Genomic DNA, 21518 nt, shown 5'->3' on the forward strand with positions numbered 1-21518 from the left:
CCAGGAACGGGCGGGCTGTGACGCAGGCGGGGATGCGGCGGATCGGAGACAGGTGCCGAAAACAGAGAGGGGAGGGGCCGGAGAGCGAGAGGACGCGAGGCGCCCCCCGGCCTCCGATAAAGGAACTGCGGGGCGGTACGTGACAGCCTCGGTGGGATTTGTTTCTATTCGAAGGACAACATCAGAAGTAGCAGGTAAACCCACGTCTTACGTGCGCTTGATTCAAACCGCCCACATCGTCACTTCATTCATACTTGGGAATTCGTTTCACACGGTACCTTTACCACAAACCAAAGGCATTTAGGAAATTTCACCGCCCGCCACTGTCCAGGATCCAGGTATTTATTTCACAGTCACGCTGAGTGAATTTGTGGCTAAAGTGATACGACGTCGATTTCGAGCCCCCGAATCGTTCGTGACATGAATCGAACCGTTGCTAAAAGGAATCGTTACGCGCCGAGTCGAAAGACTTTTTCTTTTGACACGATAGGTCAGCGGAGTGTGCGCTTTGATAGGCGCAGCGGAGTGTGCGCTTTGCTTTGCAGGCAGTGGACGAGAACAGCAACCGGAATGCATCATTTCATTCCAAAATGATCGCAGCTGGGATCCGTGAAAATGTGTCATTCAATTGCAGTTGCTTTTGCAATTTTCCACGCTTACAATTTCAGTTACATTCCCAAAATAGCAGCAAAAGTTGCGATTTTTCCAACGTATTTTTATTATTATTATTAGAATGGTTCCTCCTTCTAAAGCCGAGGCTTGCGATTGGCTCTCTCTGGTCATGTCCCATTTTGCTGTCGTCTCAAAAATGACCTATTTTTCACGACTCGTTGGGTTTTTTTCTCTTTTACAAGAATGTCGTGGTCACGAGCAACAACCCCTAATTTATTCATAAATATTAGATTCTTCCACGGTTTGTGTTTGGGAGTGGGCGTGTCCGCGCTGTGATTGACAGGCGATCCGTCCAGGGTGGCCCCGCCCCTCTCCCGAGTCACGGTCCGACTTGTTTTGAAGAATTCGTGATGATGAAGGTGTGCCGTTGTCATGGCGACACTGCACGCACGCACGCACACTTGCTTCAGTCATTTTAAGATACACGCCCCTACGCGTGTTTGCGGTTTGTGCGTGTGTTGCGGGGATGTCGCAACGAGCTCAATTAGCATTGTGTGACAACCCGCTTGCCTGGTGTGCGTGTGTCGTCGCGTGTGTATTGTGTGCATGTTCGTGTGTGTTTAAATATGTGCCCATGTGTGTGTGTGTGTGTGTGTGCATGAGTTTAGGTGAGCACATAAAGTTTTTTTGTATACGTGTGTGTAAGTGTACATGAATGTGTTTGCGCGTGTGTGAGTTTGTGCGTATGTTTTTGTGTATGGATGCGTGGACATGTGCCCATATAAGTGTTCGTGTACGTGTGTGTGCGTGTGTATGTACGGTATGTATGTGTGTTCACTTGTGTATGTGTGTGAACATACGCATGCGTGTGCATACGTGTGCCCATGTAAGTGTGTGTTTGTATGTTTGTGTGCATACAAGTGTTAAAGCGTAAATATCGCGTGTTGTTGGACGGCTGCCAATCGGGAAGTGGCGTGCGTGTCATTTAACCAGTGAGTGTTAGCCAAAGAGTGGCGCCCCCTGCTGGTACATACGCGCAGACAGATTGAGAGTTACAGTTTGTCGCAATCACGTGAGGCTTTATTGGAGGCTGCTTTTCACGGTCGTGACGTTATTGGCGTTTCACTCGTAGGGCCAGTGGTCGAGCATCTCGTCAGCCGTGAACCACAAATCGATCTCCCGCTTGGCGTTTTCCACCGTGTCGCTGCCGTGGATCACGTTCCTGAAAGTAAAAAAAAAACCCAAAACACATTAGTACGGATGCTAATCGGCAGGCCGCGCGATTGCTCTTTAGCGATCCGGATGACAAGTCGTTAGCCGTGTTGTTAGCACGGATGCTAATGACGCAGCCCCACGCGCGCACGTTCATTCGCGGTGCGATTAGCTCGTATGTTAGTCAGCAATCCAGATGGTGAGCGATATCGTTAGCACGAGCGCCGGGCGAGGTCAATAGCTGAGCGCCGACCCGCCGATGTCGACGCACAGGTCTCCTCGGACGCTTCCGGGTTTGGACTCGGCCGGGTCGGTTTCTCCCAGCATCGTCCGCGCCAGCTTGACGACGCGCCGCCCCTCCCACACCTGCGTACGACATCGGCATCATCGTCGTCGTCATCGTCACGGTGTCGTTTCCCAGCGTGCCGAGCGCTCGCTCGCGAATTTTGGCTACCACGGCGAGGACGGGTCCGGGCGCCATGTACTCGCAGAGTCCGGCGTAGAACGGCGCGGCCTTCGGGTCGGCGTAGTGCGTCTTCACGACGCCGGGAACGCAACGAGCGCGTCCGAATGACGGCGGGACGACATCCGGCGCCGCGCGAGCTTACCTGCATCAACTTGGCGGCCACCAGCCTGAAGCCTCTCCGCTCGAAGCGCTTGATGATGTCGCCGCACAAACCTCGCTGGACGCCGTCCGGCTTCACTGCGATAAACGTTCGCTCCGTGTCTGCTGACACACACACGCGCGGGCGCGCGCACGCACACACACAAAGTCATCATCATCATCATCATCATCATCATCATCATGCGGTCTTCACAGTTCGGGGCATCAGAAGCGCAGAGAAGGTTGTGAACATCGTCGAGCCTTTTTTGAAAGAAGGCTCAAGACTCGCCTCCTCGGTTGAGCTTGTCACCGATTTCTCTTTTTGTCTGCCTTTTTGCATCGTATTTCCTTTTGACTTTTGAACTTTTTCAGCCGAACCGCAGCGCCTCCTCGATCTTCCCTCCCCCGGATCCTCGGTGCCGGCTTCGGTTTCGGGCCTCCGTGCGTGTGTGCGGCGCGCGGGAAGGTTCGCTTGGTTCTCGTCTGTTTTTATCGGGAAAGCACTTCGTGTTGCGTTTTTCACGAAGGAAAAGTTCTCCCTAGATTTCATTTGAGCCCCGCCCGTCGCCCCCTTGATGCTAACTTTAGCTTCAGCTGCCGGCGGATCACGCGACGGGGAGCGAGTGACCGCTGACGTGCTCGGACGGCGGCCCCGCCCCCTGCCTGACCTTACAACGCAGATACGAAGTGCAAATGACAGCCGTCGATCACAAACATGCAAAAACACAAAGTTAGCACTCAGTGCGCTGTTAGCGAGGAGGATGAAAAAACGTCATGTGACACATCAGCCGTTTGATTCCACTTTTGCTTTTTCATCGTGTCAACCTCTGACCTTGAAAACCAAAGCAAGGAAAAGAACAACAACAACAAGCACGCGGCGTTCGTTACCTCGGGGGAGGTCGTCGGTTTGCGGCCGGCGGCGGTCGAGAGCTCAGCGAGGACGAGCGGCGTGCGGGAAAAACTTTTAAAGGCAGCGGGGGGCGGAGCCAGTGAGCCCGAGCTCCGGCGATGACGGGAAGCGGCGCCGACTCTTCTCGATCGTAGCCGTGGAAACGTCCGGCGAAGCTTAATTAGCGCGATCGGGTGACGCCGACGATAAAAATAATCTCCGAGCCTAACGAGAAACACACACGCATGCCCTTTGACCTATTTCGACTATTTTTAGCTTCTCATTTCAAACCTCGTCAGAATTGTTCTTTCTCTTGATAAATATATACAGTGTACATACTGACCCCCTTCTCAAATTTGCGTACTTTCCCCACTTTGATATTTCAGATCATCGAACAAATGTAACTCCTGAACTTAAAATGCTGTTTTCAAACGATTTCATTTATTAGGGAAAAAAACCCGGCCCTGTGTGAAAACGTAACGGCCCCCTAACCCTAAGAACTGGTTGGCAACAACTGAAATCTAGCGTTTTCTAGAACTGGGAATGACTCGTTCACATCCCTGCGGAGATCTCTTGGCACGCTCTTCCTTGCGCAATCGTTTGAATTCAGCCAAAAGGGAGGGTCTTCGAGCCCAAAACGACCTTGTTGAGGTCACGCCACTGCATTTCAATCGGATTCGAGTCCGGTCTCTGACGAGGCCGCTCCTAAAGCTTCGTTTAGTTTTTGAAGCCATTCCGAAGTGGACTTGCTGGTGTGTTTTGGATCGCGATCCCGCTGCAGCACCCAAGCGCGCTTCAGGTTGAGGTCGCAAACCGATGGCCGAACGTTCTCCTTCGGGATTTTCTGTTCAAGAGCAGAATTTGCGGTTCCATCAATCCCAGCAAGTTGTCCAGGTCCTGAAGGAGCAAAGCAGCCCGACCCCACCGTGTTTGACTGCGGCTATGGTGTTCTTTTTCTCAAATACTGTGCTACGTTTACGCCAGATGTAACGAGACACACACCTTCTAAAAAGCTCAACTTTCATCTTGTCAGTCCATATTATATTCTCCCAAAAGTCTTTTTTTTTTGCAACAGTAAGACTAGCCTGGATATTGTTTTTGCTCGGCAGTGGTTTTCGCCTTGCAACTCTGCCATGGATGCCCTTTTTGCCCAGTCTCTTCCTTATTGTTGTGTCATGACCTTAACTGAGGCGAGGGAGGCCTGCACTTCTGTAGAACTTGTCCTGAGTTCCTGTGTGGCTTCCTGGATCAGTCATTGCTCTTCTCTGGAGGTAATCTTACGCACACGCACGCACACGCACGTATACATATATATGTATATGGCAAAAAAAGACGTGTGTTTGTGTATGCACTGTCTACGCCTGTGTGGAGTTCGCATGTTCCCCCCGTGCCAGCGTGGCTTTTCTCCGGGCGCTCCGCTTTCCTCCCGCATCCCAAAAACTGGAGACTCTGAATTGCCCGTCGGTGTGAATGTGAATGCGAAAGGTTCTTTGTTTCTACGTGCCCTGCGATGGGCTGGCGACCGGTTCAGGGTGTACCCCGCCTCTCGCCCCAAGATAGCTGGGATGGGCTCCGGAACGGAAGATGACTGAATGAATATATAATATACTGTACACGCAGACACACACAAAGTGTTCCCTGAATATTCGCGACTTTTGGGTGAAAGACTTCACTGGTCGCCGGTCAATAGTACGACGATGATATAAAAGATGCAACTTTTCCACCGTGCGAACGAAAAGAGCGGTCGCACAACGGTGTGGCGTCACGTCATTCTTTTCATTTGAGCGGCCGCGGAAAAACAAGAAAACATTTGAAGTGCAGAAAAATCACATTACAAAGAATCCAGTTTGAAAAATATCCGATTTGCAAACGGAAGCCACTTCACTCAATTTCCGCCGAGGCGTCGGGACGTCCTTCGCCAGCGGGCCGGCTAGCGGGCTCGTTACGGTCTCGACGACGACGACGACGACGCGGTCGAGCGGGGCGCTGATGAGCGAGGTAGCTCCCCGGTGCGTCCAATTGACACAAAGTCAAAATGACAAAACAAAAACAAGTCGGACACTTTTAGGTCAAACAGATTTGCTCTATTTACACCGTGGCTATTTACACACTGAGTGAAAAAAGCAGGGGTGTCAAACGTACGGCCCTCGGGCCATTAGCAGCCCACGGGGGGGTTGAGAACACATTCGCCGGAATCAACTTCTGTTGCTAATTTTGGCCACTGGAGGTCGCACCGATGAGCACATAAATGACCACTTACCACTTCGATGACCTTCTGAAATCGGCGCTTATTCGGGATCGATATCGATGGGATCGCGAAAGATTGCGTGTTTCATGAGCTAAGTAAGCCCACTTCCTATCAAATGCTGTGCCAGCTTTGCACGACACTTCTGTAAAAATGAATTCCTCCTGTAGAAATAGTTGAAGACACTGAATGTTGCAAAACTACAAGGTGGGCGGATAACCTTGCACTCCCTCGGAGAAGTTCCAACGAGGCGCTTGAGGTTGTCAAGATTTCGAGATGGGTGTGGAAAGTGATGTCTTAACAAGTTGTTTTGTAAACGCTACATACAGATCCACTCGGATCTGTAAGGTGCACATGGAAATGAAAAAACGGAGTCATAACGCTGTTAAAATTGCAATCGTTTTTGTTAAGAAATGTCAGCTCGCTCGTATCGTTTACAACATTTGCAACAGTACAAAACAATGGCACCAAAACAATTCCAGTCCATTTTTAATAGCTTATTCGGCCCCGGATCATTCCCGGTCCGGCCCGCTCGAGATCGGACCGGGGCGACCGTGGCCCCCGAACTCAAAGGAGTTCGACACCCCCGCGAGGGCGACTCGCTTCGGCTCGGCCGGCCTGGGAAGTCGGAGCCGCTGCGCCCTTCTAAGTACAAGTCCAGCTTCGACCTCGGTTTGGGACTGAAAATCTGGTTCCGACGCGAATATGCTGAGCCAGCGACCGGTGGCGGAGGCATTAGCATTAGCCGTCACCGTCGCCGTCGGCGTCCTTAGCAGAGGAAGCTAGTGGAGGTTCTATCTGCATTACTTCCTGCCCCAGCTAGCATTAGCTTAGCGGCTCCATTGACGTGACGAGCAGTTAGCTGACGCCGCGCTGGCTGGCGTGCTAGCTGCTAGCGCCCCAGAGACTTGCTGTGTAAAATATGTCAGGAGATAAACCGGGTTTTGTCCGTCCAAAATATTCTCGAGCGCAACAACTGAAAAAACAACAATCGTAATTATAATCATAATAATAACAGCAATACGAATCGTAATCATGACGAGAAGTCATCGCAAGACGAGCGAAGAAGAAGTCAACAAAACCTCGGAGCCCCGAGGGTCGTCACAGCGACGGTTTTCCTCGGGAGAGGTTTCCGTTCACGTCCCGCGGGAGAAGCGGGGAAATAAAAGGACGTGAGGGAAGGACATAAGGGAAGGAAGTCACGAAAAGAACAGAGGGAAGGAAATCACGAAAGCAAGTGAAGAAAATCGAGGAAAGCAAAGGGAAGCGAAGAAAAGAAGTGAGGAAAGGAAATGAAAAAAGTGAGGAAAGAAGGTAAGGAAAGGCAGTGAAAAGAAGCGAGATGAGGAAGTGAAGTAAGGAGGTGAGGAAAGCAAGGGAGGAGTGGTTTTAGCCGTTTGTGGGCGGAGTCCAAAAAAGAAGTCTCGCCTGTGAACAGGAAGGAGACAAGATGGCTGCCAAGCTCGTCCTGATTAGCTGAAGAGGAAGATTTGGGCGATGAAGATGAGGAGGAGGAGGAGGCGGGGCCGGTCTTCGCAACGTGTTTGTCGGTTTTGTTTTGGGCGGTGCGGGGCGTTACCCGTCTCGGGGTTCCAGTTTGCAGGAAAGGTCAAAGAGCAGGTTCTGGTTGTCGATGACGTGCAGCTGCCTCACGTACGCTTTGGTCTGCAGATGGGACGGCGACGTCTCCGTATCCACGACTACCAGGAGGGAGAACCACACCGTTAGCTTCGCGCGCGCGCGCCTGCGTGCGTGCGTGCGTGCGTGCGCGCGCGTTACCCAGCTGTCCACTGCGGTATCTGCGGATGCTTCGCACCATGTCGGCCACTTTGTGCTGCGGAAAAGAACATCCGAAAATTCTTAGCGTTGATTCTCACGAAAGGTCACGTCGATTGTTCACGAAAATCATCACGATTGATTGTATTTTGTTACCATCTTGTCAAAGTTGACGAGTTGACCATGAAAAGTTTTGCAACTTTCGTGAAGAAAAGTCAAATCTGCAGACAAACATCACGTCGTTATTTTGAATTGACGTGCGTGTGTGCGTGCGTGCGTGCGCGCGCGTGCCTTTGAGCAGCAGCGGCGTGAAGGGGATGAGTGGCGGCGTGAGACCGGTGATCAGGTCTCTGTACGACTTGTGGTTTCGAGAAGGATCCTAATGTGGATGAAAAACATCAAAAGGTCAAAATATCCAAAAGGGATGATTGAATAAAAACATGAAGGGTGTGTTAGTTCGTAACAAAACAAAAGAAAAACTCACAGCGATGCTCTCAAACTGTTGAAACTGTTTCCGGAATTTCCCTGGAAGACCCTGGCACACGAAACAAGATGTTTGTTAACTTATCCCGCAAAAACGTCTTCCACAAAAACACCGAAATGTTTACGTTCATCCATCGAGTCGCAAGAAAAAGTATGCGAAGCCTCGTATTGGCCGAGTCAATCGGCGATTTTGTCGGGGTGTCTGCTTTGAATCCACGCGACGGCATCTCAACCGCGCGTTGTCCCGTTCGCCACTCGTTCTCCGTTAAGCTCCGGTCGGCAGACGGACGCGCTCAGGTGGCGCTGCAAAAGTTGTCGAGACATTTGGAAATTCATTTTCCCGTCGTTGATAGTAACGCGTCCAGGCCCTGAGTAGGAAAAGCATTCCCAAACCCTGATGCCCCCTCATCCTTACTTCACAGGTTTTGATGGTGGTGTGCTGCGCCTGTTTTTGTTGGACTTTGGTTTCACGTGTCCACAAAAGAGTTGCCCTGTCAAGCATCCCGGCGCTTTTGTTTGGCTTCCTCCGCGCTGTCCTTCAACGTCACCCACTCTCGTTTGTTGTTCTACTAACGTACAGCAGTCGTTTTCCCTCGTCGAGTATTCCGCGCCGTGCTTCGGCAGCTGTCTTTCCGGGACGGCCACTCCGAGGGGGAGTAGCGACGTGACAACCGGCCGCCATCTTTGTGGTATTGCCGTGGCCTTTGTGTTCGGATTCGGTTTCGTTTTTGTTCCATGTTATGTCACGCTTTCCCCGTCGCGTACTCGTTCGGTTTTTGTTCTCGTTGGCTCCGCCCCTTCGAGCGAGGGAGGCGTGCCTCGTTGTTTTGTCACTTTGTTCCTTTCAGGTCGTCGTCGTCGTCGTCACGTTTCTTCACGTCCGTTTCTTCTTGTTCGCATCGCTGAGTGTTTTGTTTCCCCACTTTGGAATCTTGATGTTAATGTAGGGTTTGCTTCCATTTGCCTTGTTTGCCTTTTGGTTCTTTTTTTGGGGGAGTACATCCTGCACTCCTCCGTGCCTCCTTGCGTTCGGGTCCACGTTTTGCCTCCGTACCGACACCGCGAAAAGCCAATTTGGGACGGGCATTTTGCGAGGAAGGAGCACTCCTCAAGAAAACAAATAAAGTCAGTGAAAAAGAAGCGACGCCCGCCATACATGGCGTGCTCTGCCGCCCAAAAAAACTTTTTTAGGGCGAGAAATGTCACCCTCATTTTGACGCGCCCGCTCGGGGAACCCTTCCAAATTGCGTCCGCCGTCGGCTCATTGGCGGATATTTTCAACTGAAATTTGTCGGCCGATCGGCGAGCGGACAAAACAGCAGGTTGAGAAATAATCAAGTTCGACTGTTTTACTCAAATTTTGGGATTTTCCAAATTCCCGCTGCATTGCACTCGGGTCGAAGTCGCCGGCCCGACCGGAATCAGCACTTTGACAGGCTTTGATTTTGGGGGAATTGTCTCGTCGCCAATTCTCGACAAATCAGTCGCTGCGGCCTGACGCGCGACCCCGTCCGGCGATTCCGAATCGGAGGTCTTCTGGGAGCTTCTTTCGCGCGTGAGGCACAATTAACACGGAAAGTTGTTTTCGGCTCGAGCCGACACCTCCGACCTCACCTCGTTGACCGGACTCTCGGTTGGCTGCGTCCCGAACCTTGCGAAAGTGCCAAATAACGGAGACGCCTCATCAATAATACGGTTATTGCGTGCGCGCGCGTGTGTGGTAGCGCCGCGTTACCTCCCAGGTGAGCCTCAGTCTGCCGAGTGCCGGGTTGTCCAAGCCCAGGAGCACAGCCAGGAAGGACAGAAGGTCCTGCTGTCGCTTGCAGCTGAAACACACGCACGTCTACGTATAAATCTCGTCTGTAGCCTGCGCTATTAGGAAGCGTTAGGGTTAGACACGCAGACAGATCGATTGAACGACAGCTGACGGACAGACGCGGTCGGTGGCGATTGTTTTCGTTTTTTTTCCTCACAGCGCCGCGATCTTGATGAACTTTCTGAGCAGCTGAACCCGTTTGGGCAGCGAGTGGCACTGCAACGTCTCCGTGGCGACCCAGTGCTGCACCTCGCTGCAGCGCTGCAGTACCAGCTCCAGGTTGAGGGGGCGCCAGCGGGACCGCTCGCCGTGGAACACGTAACACACAAACTCCACCTGCGGGGGGGGCGCCACAAGGTAAGGCCGACCCTAAACGGCGCGAAATGCCGGCCGGTTTGCGCCGACCTCGTGCACGCAGCCGAAGAGCTCCCAGTCGAAGGCCACCAGCTGGTTGGCCACTTCCTCGGCCGACATGTCGTGAAGTTTGCTGTCTCCGGGCGTCCAGTGGATCTCCTCGGGAAGAGGGAGCTGACGGGACAGGAAGTGACATCGCGAGCGTACTAACCGTCTTCCAAATGTGTCACCGACCCTCCCGGCCTGCGGGGGGCAACGCCGCAAACACGGCACGGTTCGCGGTCGTAGATTCCGAAGTGATCGTCTTAGGCGTGGCCCGGTTCCCGGTTTCAAAGTTTTAAAAAGTCACAATTTCAAAACCGCGGTCTGAGCTGTTTGCGTTTCTTTTTCGGGCGAGTCGTCAGTCGACCCCTCCCCCCCAGCAGTCGCTGAGCCCGGCGCCTTTTTCCCGTAGAAGAAGGATCCGCAAAACGTGCTTACGAAGAGTTGCGGCAAGCGGAGGCGACGCTCGCCGTGCCGTCTCGCGTTTACGAGAGCGCCACTTCGATAAATTCAAGGTGACGTCAGCCTACTGTTACAAATCAGGGTCACCGACCCCAAAAGGGGGAATACATCCATGCGTATATGCGAGAAGGACCTAATGTGAACCAACAGACAGAGAGAGAGATTTTGACAGAGCCAGGTCAGCTTAACCTCGTGCCACAAAAACGTCTACTCGGTGAACTTCCTCGCATTGTCTTCATCGCCCGTGAACGGAGGCGGCCTACGAGAAAGGCTGCCGACAAGGTAGAAATGCCGCGTGTCGGTAAAAAAAAAAAAATCCCAACTGTCCCCTCGTCTGGCTGTGTCTTACTTGAGCCGCGACAGTACGAGCGTTGGCGTGTCTCCGATTGGCCAAAGGGATTTGCTACCGAGGCGGAAAACTACCACGGCTGGCGTCAGTTGCGTTCCGCTCGGACGTGAAGCGCAGACGAGCAGAGAAGTCGCTACTCGTTTACCGAGAAACGACGAAAACGACATTTTGTACGACGTTTGGATTTTATCTTGAAAAAAATCGATGACTTTCTTTTCACGTTTACTAATGTATCGACGGAGCGTGTTCAGCGAGAACGTTTCGAGCCGGAATTGGAAAATCCTCAATATGTTTGCTCACGGTTGTCGTGCCGGCCTTTGCCGGGACCGTAGCGGTTGTTCCCGCGTCGCAGAGATTGTTCGTATGGGGGCTGGTAGGGATTCATTTCTTTGCCCTTCGTTTGAACGGGAAAGCTGATTTCAGATTGACGGAACAAATCCAACTTGCATTTGAAGGCGAGCTGACGGTGAGCGGCGCACGCGGGTACCGACCAGGGAGTCGAGCTCGTCGGGTTGGCAGGTGAAGAGGTGCGTGTTGACGCCCAGCGTGGTGAAGACGGCCTCGTCGCTGGGCCGGAACGCCGCCTTCTCTGCGCGCACGCCAGAGCACACGCGTGAGCACACGGCGGCGGCGGCGGCGGCGGCGCGTCGACGTCACTGACCTCCGGCGGACGTGACGGCGACCAGGAGGAGCTTCCCGGGCGCCAGCGGCCGCTCGTCGCTGTACTGCAGCTTCTCCCGCACCAGCGCCAGGATGTCGCCCACGCGGCACGACAGCCGGCTGCGGATGGTCACGTACGAGTGGTCGGGCGTGTACACCCTGCAGAAAACTGACAGACGCGCACGGCGGCCGTTAGCTTAGCGGGCGCGTTCGCGCGCTGCATTTGGAGCGTCAGTGGTGGGAGGCCTAAACCCTGTCAGAAACACGGACCTACATTTACAACCTGAATTTACTCCAGTCAATTTCTTCTTCTTTTTTTGCCCCCCAACAGTCTATTCTCTTCAATTCGTAGCCTTTCTCTCAGTTTCCAGCTCGTGAATGGGGATGTCACATTTATTTTTGTCCAATCAGATTTGAGCCTCTCGGTGTTGTCATGTCAGTCTAATCTGCCCTACGCCTTCACAAGGAGGAGTGCTGGCCCAAGTGTACAGCGGACCCCCGCGAAGGCCCCGGCCCGACCGCGACTAGTGAAGATCCGCTAATAATTGACGCCTATTATACTTGCATGGATTAAAAAAAAACAAAAAAAGAAATTCTGGAATAAGCGGGATTTTACTGCCAATAAGTGTTTTCGGGGTTGGTCTCCCGCTAGCTTACTGTTAACATAAAGGGAAAATGCCATTGACATGCTAATATTTATCATCAGTAGTCAGTTTTATCAACCATTTTGTAGAACACCAACAGCGGCGTAACGACAACTACAATAGAAGATAATATAACAATCACAGACGTAAATGAACAGAAAGGGAACTGGAAGTGCCTCAACATTAGAAATGCCTCAATTTGAAAAGGAAGTGCGCCAAAAAGAACAGGAAGTGAACCGGAAGTGGCCCCAAATGAACGGGAAGTGAACCGGAAGTGGCCCCAAATGAACGGGAAGTGAACCGGAAGTGGCCCCAAATGAATGGGAAGTGAACCGGAAGGGGCCCCAAATGAACAGGGAGTGAACCGGAAGTGCCCCCAAATGAACAGGAAGTGAACCGGAAGTGCCCCCAAATGAACGGGAAGTGAACCGGAAGTGGCCCCAAATGAACGGGAAGTGAACCGGAAGGGGCCCCAAATGAACAGGGAGTGAACCGGAAGTGCCCCCAAATGAACAGGAAGTGAACCGGAAGTGCCCCCAAATGAACGGGAAGTGAACCGGAAGTGCCCCCAAATGAACGGGAAGTGAACCGGAAGTGGCCCCAAATGAACGGGAAGTGAACCGGAAGGGGCCCCAAATGAACAGGGAGTGAACCGGAAGTGCCCCCAAATGAACAGGAAGTGAACCGGAAGTGCCCCCAAAATGAACACGATAAGTCAGCAGTGCCATTCAAAATTCATCAAATTCATTTCAATGGGGTAAGAGGATTTTGAGTTATGATCGTGGTCACGGAACAAATCAAACTCATATCTCGAGGCCCCAACGTACGTTTAATAACCGCCGTCCCTAATGAGATTCGTTTTAATGTTTATGAGATGAATATTATGATATCGTTCTGTTGCCTTTTGTCGCGTATTGCCGGTCGGTATAATTGCGTCGGCGAGAGAGATGTGAGTTGGCCAAAGCTAGCGAATGCGCCGCCCACCGCTGACGAGCGTGAGCTTGGGAACGTCGTACTCTCGTCGGAGCCCCTGAACGCCTCCCTGGGCTGCAGGCAGGCGTCGATACGCCGGAAATGGCGGAAGAGCGGTCGCACCTGCTTCCTGCGGCTCTCCTTCTCCTCGTCGACACTGACAACACACACACACACACACACACGCACCTCTGTCACACTCTCATCGTCGTGTGTGCGCGTGCCTGCGTGTGTGTGCGCGCGTACGGGCAGTGTAACATTTGGGTCCAGCGTTCCAGTTTGACGACGTCGTCGACCAGGCCGGGATGTCGACTCAGCTCCCGAAGCGCGCACACGTACAACTCCTGCGTGCACGCACAGGTTTGCTTTTTAGCGTTGTTGTGTTGATTATTGTGTTGTCGTGGTTGCGTGTTGTCACCTTGGGGAATTTGTCTCCCTCCTCCTGCAGCAGTTCCCGGTACGTCTCCAGGTAGCGAAAGGCCACGCTGAGCACGGCGCGCTTCCCGCGGACGCCGTCCCGCACCAGCTCCGCGTGCGGCCGGCCCCGCCTTCCCTCTCCCGGCTCCTCCCCCTCCCCGCCCGGCCCCTCCTCCGCCTCGCCCGGCCCGTCCCCCGCAAGCAGACGGAACCTGAGCGTGACGTCAAGGAAGACAAAACAAAATTCCTCAGGGAGCGTTCAGACGTGTCACGTTCCGTGTTGGATTGCGTGCGTGCGCGTGCACACGGACGATACCGCTGCAGGAGAACTCGCTGGAAGGTGTCGGCCGTCAGGAAGATGGGATGAGTCAACATGAAGTCATCCAGCAATGTTTCTACACGCACAAACAAAAGGATCAGATTGGGAAAAAATTCAACAAAATAGAAATGGAATCCAAATGTGGGCGGAGCCTAAAGACAATTGCAGTCAACGAATACAACGGTGCCTTGAGATGCAATTCGAATGAATTCATCTTTCCTCCCTCCCCCGATTTGAGCCGTCACCTTATCGTCGCCGAGGGGTCTGCGCGTCCCGATGATCCTTCGACCCGAGCGGTCTGGCGCTTTACGGGTCACCCGTGGCAAACAGGCCCTCGGCGAGGGACCAGACAAAGCACGGCTCCGAAGACCCCGATGATGTTTAAAAATACTGGAAGACCTTTTCCCTTGCCCAGACGCGGGTCACCGGGGCCCCCCTCCGGAGCGAGGCCTGGATGCGGGGAACGAAGGCGCCCGAAAGGATAAGGACCCACGGTCCCCCTTCCCGTGGGCTCGCCCCCCGCGGGAGGGGCCATAGGAGTCGGGCGCGGCGCGGGGACCTCGGCGATCCGATCCGCGGCTACGGGAGCCGGCTCTCGGGGCGTGGAACGTCACCTCTCGGGCGGGGAAGGAGCCCGAGCCGGTGCGCGAGGTCGAGAGCTTCCGACCAGTTGTAGTCAGGCTCGCCGCCGCACACGGCTCGGGCTCCGGTGCCGGTCCTCTCGAAAGGGGTCGGACTCTCTTCCACTCCGGAGTTGCCCACGGTGAGAGGCGCCGAGCAGGTGCGGGTATACCTTGTTGCCTTGGACTTCTGCGCTCGTCACGGATTGTCCCTAACGAACAGCACGTTCGAGCAAAAGGGTGTCCGCACGCGCACTTGGCGCCGGGACGCCCCGGGTCGCAGTTCGACCGTCGACTTTGCGCTCGCGACATCGGACTTGCGGGCGCACGTCTCGGACACTCGGTTGGAGAGACGGGCGGAGCTGCCGAGCGATCGCCGCCCGGTGGCGCCGGAGAGGGCGGTCTGTCGCGAAGTCGAATCTCAGATTCAGGAGGGGCAGTGCGGTTTTCGTCCCGGCCTCGGAACAGCGGACCGGCTCTACGCCCTCGGCGGGGTCCTCGAGGGTGCGCGACCAGTCTACAGGTGTTTTGTGGACTCGGAGAAGGCGTTCGACCGCGTCCCTCGGGGAGTCCCGCGGAGCTCTCGATTTACCGGTCGATCTACGTTCCTACCCTCACCCACGGAACGAAAGAATAAGATCCCAGATACGAGTGGCCAAAAGGAGTTTCCTCCGCGGGGCGTCCGGGCTCTCCCTTAGAGAACGGATTAGAAGCTCGGGTTCGGGGTAGAGCTACCGCTCCTCCGCATCGAGAGGAGCCAGATGAGGTGGCTCGGGCATCCGATTAGGATGGCTCGTGGGCGAGGTGTTCCGGGCACGCCGGGGACGATAGCTAATATTTCACTTGTGCAGAAGAAGAGTATTTGTTCTCCTGCTACCGTCAGGAGGTCAGTACAGGAAGTCCTCGACCTACGACGTTTCGACTTTACGACGCCCGCGCCTCGTCCGCCATTTTGTCCCGACACCATCGTGCTCCCCGCTTAGCTAGTGCATCGTGCGTGTCTGTGTTTGTGCGGCGGGAGCATCTTTGCCTTTTTTTTCCGCCCTCCTTTTTTCACACCCTCAGCAGTAATGGTAAGTACAGCATCTTTTTTTATATTTGAGTTTCTTCATCCAAAGCGTTAACCTTTCCCCGACGGTCGCCCGACCGTGGCGGGGAGACGCAGGGGTTAACTCTCGTCGCACAATAAAGGCACGAAGCGCCCGTGTGCCGCTCGAACGGCTTCATCGGCTCCTCGGCACGTTCGACGTCGACGCGCCCTCCGCTAATCGCTACTCTCCCGCGGTCGCCGTCACCGCACTCGCACTCGCACCGGCGCGCACGCCTTCCTCCTTCGCGGTCCCGCCTCACTCACGCGTCGACGCACACGCTGAGCTCGCTGTCACGATCGCGCGGGACGATACCCGTAACGCAAGTATTTGGCCGTAAATTTCGACTTTAACGGTGAAATCCGACTTACGTGGGAAATCGTGTTACGTCGCCAGGGTGGGAACGGAACTCGTTCGTAAATCCAGGACTTCCCGTATCGTAAAATAATGATGTAACATAATATGAATATGTAACAACATATGATCTGTCTACATGTGTTTGTGTTTAAATATTTGTTGCGTCCAAAACTGCAGCTATCGATGCTAACCATTAGCATGTCAATTGCGTTTTTCATTGTTTGTTCGCATTCAGCGAAGCGGAAGTTGTTATTTGACGGGCGGCGTGCTCTTTGGTTTCTGTTTCGTTTCCGACTAAACTTCAGCTGGGAGCGGCGCGAAACAGCTTGAAGAATTGTTGACGATTTGTCAAACTGAATCGATTGAGTTCACCGCCACCGTGGAGCGCTCCTATCTGAAGGTGGCGCTCGAAGTCGTATCTTGAAAGTAGAATCCGTTGTCATGTCTTGTTGAACATTTTTTTTTTGTATTTAACTGCAATAATGTTTAATGTCTCTTTTGTATCGAATCCTGAAGTCATTTCCTTTCCCTCGGTTTGAATGTTCAAACAGTGCCTAATGTTGCAGTGACCTTTTGTTTTTTGAAGAACACTTAGGCCTACTATGTAGCTTCAATGCCATCCATGCGTCCGTTTTCTGTCGCGCTTCTCCTCACGCGGGTCGCGGGCGTGCCGGAGCCCATCCCGGCTATCGTCGGGCAGGTCGCAGGGCACACGCAAACAGACAAGCGTCCGCGCTCGCAGTCGCACCTACGGGCAATTGAGAGTCTCCGATGAACGCGCGTTTTTGGGATGCGGGAGAGAAAAGCCACGCGGGCACGGGGACGACACGCAAACTCCACACGGGCGGGGCCGGGGATCGAACCCCGGTCCTCGGAACTGGGAGGCGTAACTGAATTGAAATGTTTTTATTATGGTAGAACGTGGAGACGTTTTGGGGAATTTTTTCTTCCAAGTGGTAAAAGGTTTCCGAAGCGCGGGCTCGGCGAGGCTTCATTCGTTTGGAAATCTCCGTTTTAGTCACTTTGCCTTCCCAAATAAATGAATATCGGAATTACAGTCAGGACACTTCCGTTGCGGGGCAGGATCACTCGCACGCGCACGCGCACGCGCACCAAAACATTTCAAAACGACGTGCATGGAATAAAAATAGATCAAATAATGCAAAAGGTCAAATGCGCGCGGGGGAGCCGAACGTGCTGCAGTGGGCGTGGCCCGCCAGAGCCCGCCTCTCTGCAGACGGTTGCCATGGAGACCGTGAGAGGATGCAGAGGAAGTGACACGAACACCCTCCGCGTGTGTGCGTGTTGATGTTTTATCACACTCACTTGATGATTCCGCGAATATGCTCGGAATCTTTTTCCTCCGACGAATGATTGAATGACGATGATTCGGGTGCGTTTGTGTGCACATTTTAGGCATCCAATCGGGTGCCAGCAGGAAGTCGTGTAGGCTTGTTGGAAAACGAGCACACGCACACACGCCATCTTAAACCTTGCGTGTGTACGACATTCGTGTACGAGCACGCACGAAGCCATTTCAGTGTCCTAACGGCAGCGGTTATGTAAGCGCGTCTCAACTCGCTTTCGGGCGACCGGGATGACTTCTTCTCGCAATTAGATCGAATTCCTGTAGAATGTAGAAGTATCTTTTACATATTCGATGAACTTGTTTTTCGTTGACTTCGGGGCAGATCCCGAAAGAGCCAAAATCCGCCAGTTATCGAGTGAGTCGAGGAGCTTCATTCCGACAAAGGTAGCCCTTCGCTTGCATCACACGGCATCCGCAAGCAATTACCGGACAGTTTCAACACACGTTTTGAGCTTGAGTTTTTCAGCAAATAATGGATTCACCCCCAAAAATCCACAAAAAGGACAATTGTGAATGCCAGATGGCAAATAAACGCTATTGTGTAATACCTTGCTATATCACAGTTCGCTTATCGTGGATTCAGTGCGTCGTGATTTTTTTTTGACTTGGTCGGTGTTGAGCGGTTACTCGGCCGCACGTCTCTGATACGGTTAGCTCGGTCGGCTAAGCGATTTGAATGCGGCGACAATGACTCGCGGCTCGTTCGAAATAGTCACGAAACCTTACCGAGTCACGTCGACTCTTAAATTTGTTGAGTCAGCAAATTGCTTGAGGGTGCCCTACGACGTGACGGGAAAGCTAGCGTTTAAAACACGAGCCGCAGTCCGAGTTTGATCGAACGCATTCACAAATAGCGAGCGAGGTGCAACGGATAGCTCCTAACAACGGCCGCAGGGGCGCACGCAAGTAAAGAGCAACGGTGAGCTTGAGTTTCGACAACTACAGTCCTGAAGTTAAAATCGTCGCCGCGATGAATTCTGGGTTGCCGCAATGCCGACGATATTTGCAAATGGCGCACGCGGGAAACGGCCTGAAGTGTCGTACTGTATAATGCCATTGTGTAACTGATAGGTGGATATAATATAAGACGTAATTGTCTGTTAGTTGGCAGATTTCTTTGATTGCGAGTTTCCTAGAGCGTAACCCCGTGACAAACGAGCGTCTCAGCGTTTCTTCAAAGCGGCGTCATACGACCGCTGCTCTTTGCGCCTCCCGGTGGGGATAGCAAAAGTCCACAAACAGTTTCTGCTGCTTGTCTTTCCCACGAAACGTATTTTTGGGGAAAAAGACGAACACTCGGGGGATTGGCCAATGGGCTCCGTCCGAAATGTAAAAAAAATGCAACTAAAGCGAGGTTCCCACAAACAACTGTCACCATCGCGTGATCCTGTTTGGTTTTTGTTTTTGGACTTTTTCACTTTCGTTGGCTTTTAAGCGGGAGACGGACGCTCGCCGCGTTCTCGTGGTCTTCTTGTGCCGTCGCTATTCGGGTTCCTTCGTAGGCAAGTCTTTTGGTTTTGCTGTTTTCTGATTTCCCGCCTTTGGAAACTTCAGACGGCGTCCTCCGCCCCCCCGCGGACGGCCGTGGTCTTTACTTATTTGCGCAGTTGCGCTTTTGTCTTTTTGCTTGGTTTTGTTTTCAATTTGTCGCTCCATCGATCGACTTTCCATTTGTTCCTTTTTTTATTCTGGGCTTGGTTTTGCCGCCAACACTTTTGTCGTGGTAGATTTATTTCCTTCCTTTGTGTTTGTTCTCAAACTTTTGACACTGAAAGAATTCTCGCGGCGCCATCACGACAACGCTCAAATGTAGTAGTGTAGTAGGCCCAAGTGTTCATCAGATTTGATTCCTAAAACGTACATTTAGTCTCATTCTCAGCCACGGTAGCATTAGGCAGAGTTGGAACATTAACACTGCGCTTCAAGAGAGGAAAAAAAAAAAAGTATGAAATGCAATAATTGTCGTAAAAAGTTCAACACAACTGAACTTCGGCAGTGATACTTTCGCCAACCGCACAGAATCGCTGGTCTTGTGCTCCCGTTGAATAAAGTTTTGTCTGCTTCGATACTTTTGCTCGACGGGCGCAGGTTCCCCCCAAACTCTGCAAATAGGCGAATTCCTTCATGCCGAATAGGCCGGTTAGGGTCCAGTGGACTTTAAAAAGTGTCTTTGGAAGTTTGAAGTACGGTCGGGAGGGGAATTCCCAAATTTTTTTTTTTTGGACATGCTGGCGGCACAGCGGACGACCGGTTAGCACATCTGACTCACGGTTCCGAAGGCCGGGGTTCGAATCCCGGCCCCGCCCGTGTGGACTTTGCATGTTCTCCCCGGGCACTCCGCTTTGCTCCCAATCCCAAAAACAAGCATGCTCGGTTCGTCGACGACCCTAAATTGTGAATGTGAGGGCGAATGTTTGTTTGTTTCTTCTTCCGATCGGTTCAGGGCGTGTCCCGCCCCTCGCCCGAAGATAGCCGGGAGAGGCGCCGGGACGCCCGCGACCCGAATGAACGAATGAATATCGGAGACGTGCTCTCGCCACGTGACAGACGTGCCCGAGCGGCACTCGAAGGCGGCGGCCATCTTTGTCACCTGCGCAGTTGACGTAGCGTTTTCCCGCCACGCTGTCCAGCACGGCGAGCATCAGGTTTTCCGGCGTGTCGGCGTGAACGCCGGCGCTCTCCGCCGCCGAGCTGGCGTCGGAACTCTGCTCGTCGCTGGACAAGGACGGACTGCGCGCCTCGCCGCAGGCCGAGCCGTTGAGCGACGCGGCGGCCGGCGGCCAGGGGGGGGCGTCCTCGCTGTCGGGGCTGTGGGAAACATGTGTCGCGTTTGAGACCGCGTGAGCAGAGCGAGCCAATCGCAAGCGTCGGAAGCCATATTTTTCAAATGTAACTCAGATTGGAATCATGGAAATGTCCAAAAGCAACTCATTGAATCACACATTTTCTCCCAGTAATCTAATGGATTCCAATGACATACATTTTGGAATCACATGACATCCCCTCGTTACGTGGAACGAGTTACTCCCCGACGCCGTATGACTCGCATATCGAAACTACATTTCCCATTGAAATAAACTGAAAAGCCATAATCCAAAAACAAATGAAAAATCTTGCACCTTTAGAATAAGGACGAATATGTACTGTCGTATTTGTTTTGGATGCGTGTCCTTAAGAGGCGGGGCCTAGTGTGTGACATCAGGAGCTGAAATCACAATTGCTCCTTGACTGAAAAACAAAACAAAACAAAACAAACAAAGATGCCCTTGAAATCGACTCGATTTGAACATCGGTTGCATCCGATTCAAATTTGGATTCCCCTTCTTGAAGATGACGTCACCACATCTGGAGTTCGAATCGAGCCAGCTTTTGCCAGAATTTCATAAACAACGTGAACTCTTAACATAATACAAACAAGAGCTTCCATTGACATTGCAGCTTGCAAGGGACCGACGGACGCATTTCCCGCCATGGTCTGAGTGCGTCAATTTCATAAATCCGCATCAATTTCATGTTCAAATCAATATGTATGAACGTGATGAGGTGTCGTCGTTTTTCAGGCGCCTGCGAAAGGATGCTCGTGACGTCATTGTGCTCCGTGCGTTGCGTAACGACGCCGCCCCGCCCTTACCTGAAGACGTCGCGGGCCTGCCCCCCCTCCGGGGAGGGCTCCCTGAAGAAGGGGACGACGCGGGACAGGCTGGCCCTCCGCCGCGACGCCGCCGCGCTCCCCCCGCCGGCCTTGTCCGCTGCTCCCGGTCCTCCCCCCGGTCCTCCCGGTCCTCCTCCTCCGGCTCGGCTGAGCGCGCTCGTCTGCTTCTTGAGGAACTTCTCGAGCGGCTTCATCCCCGCCGGCATGGTGCATGGGGGGCGGAGGGGTGGAGGGGGGGGGGGGGTAAGAAGGGCAGGACGGGACGGGACGGGGGGCAGGCAGGCAGGCAGGCAGGCAGGCAGCAGGTCTACATCACAGGCGCCCGTCTCGCTCGCTCGACGCTTGTTGTCGGTCGGATGCCGCAGCCTCCGTCAGCCTCCGCCTCCGCCTCCGCCCCATGCCCCCCTCCCAGTGACAAGTGCACTTTCTTGGCTCGGCGGTAGCCCCGCCCCCGCTGCCTGCCGCAGGAAGGAACGTCACGTCACGTTGCAGCCCGAACGTGCCGCGTCACTGCAGGCGTTTGACGTCAGCCGCACGGCGACCAAACGTAGACGGCTGAAACAAATTGATTCCCCC

At 53.4% G+C, this 21518-nt stretch overlaps 1 protein-coding gene across 12 annotated transcripts; it reads right to left on the minus strand.

The window, feature by feature from the left end:
- Positions 1–1569: 1569 nt before the first annotated feature.
- On the minus strand, positions 1570–21394 carry rapgefl1 (Rap guanine nucleotide exchange factor (GEF)-like 1). Of its 12 annotated transcripts, none has more exons than XM_061700095.1 (18): positions 20922–21382; positions 19881–20098; positions 13854–13932; positions 13539–13749; positions 13367–13464; positions 13165–13277; positions 11506–11673; positions 11336–11433; positions 10043–10165; positions 9795–9973; positions 9557–9647; positions 7823–7873; positions 7630–7717; positions 7495–7559; positions 7342–7396; positions 7142–7262; positions 2433–2554; positions 1570–1834 (listed from the first exon to the last, which is right to left on the minus strand). In XM_061700095.1, exons 1-18 carry the CDS (start codon positions 21146–21148, stop codon positions 1827–1829), a joined length of 2115 nt encoding a protein of 704 aa, XP_061556079.1. In that variant the 5' UTR covers positions 21149–21382; the 3' UTR covers positions 1570–1826. The 12 variants fall into 12 exon arrangements, 9 of the variants coding, with proteins under 9 accessions (XP_061556079.1, XP_061556080.1, XP_061556078.1 ...); XM_061700096.1 differs by having other exon boundaries at positions 2433–2551; positions 20922–21381; XM_061700094.1 differs by lacking the exon at positions 1570–1834 and adding an exon at positions 3317–3542 and having other exon boundaries at positions 2441–2551; positions 20922–21385.
- Between the last annotated feature and the right edge of the window lie 124 nt (positions 21395–21518).

The sequence above is a fragment of the Phycodurus eques genome, chromosome 16 (assembly GCF_024500275.1).
Source record: "Phycodurus eques isolate BA_2022a chromosome 16, UOR_Pequ_1.1, whole genome shotgun sequence".
In the NCBI taxonomy this organism is placed as follows: Eukaryota; Metazoa; Chordata; class Actinopteri; order Syngnathiformes; family Syngnathidae; genus Phycodurus; species Phycodurus eques.

Coding starts and splice junctions, on each gene's coding strand:
- rapgefl1 (XM_061700093.1), bottom strand. CDS start 21,148: ATGCCGGCGGGGATGAAGCCGCTCGAGAAGTTCCTCAAGAAGCAGACG. Junction 9,974..10,042: donor TCTTCGGCTGCGTGCACGAG/GTCGGCGCAAAC, acceptor CCCCCCCCGCAG/GTGGAGTTTGTGTGTTACGT. Junction 9,648..9,794: donor TTCATCAAGATCGCGGCGCT/GTGAGGAAAAAA, acceptor CGTGTGTTTCAG/CTGCAAGCGACAGCAGGACC.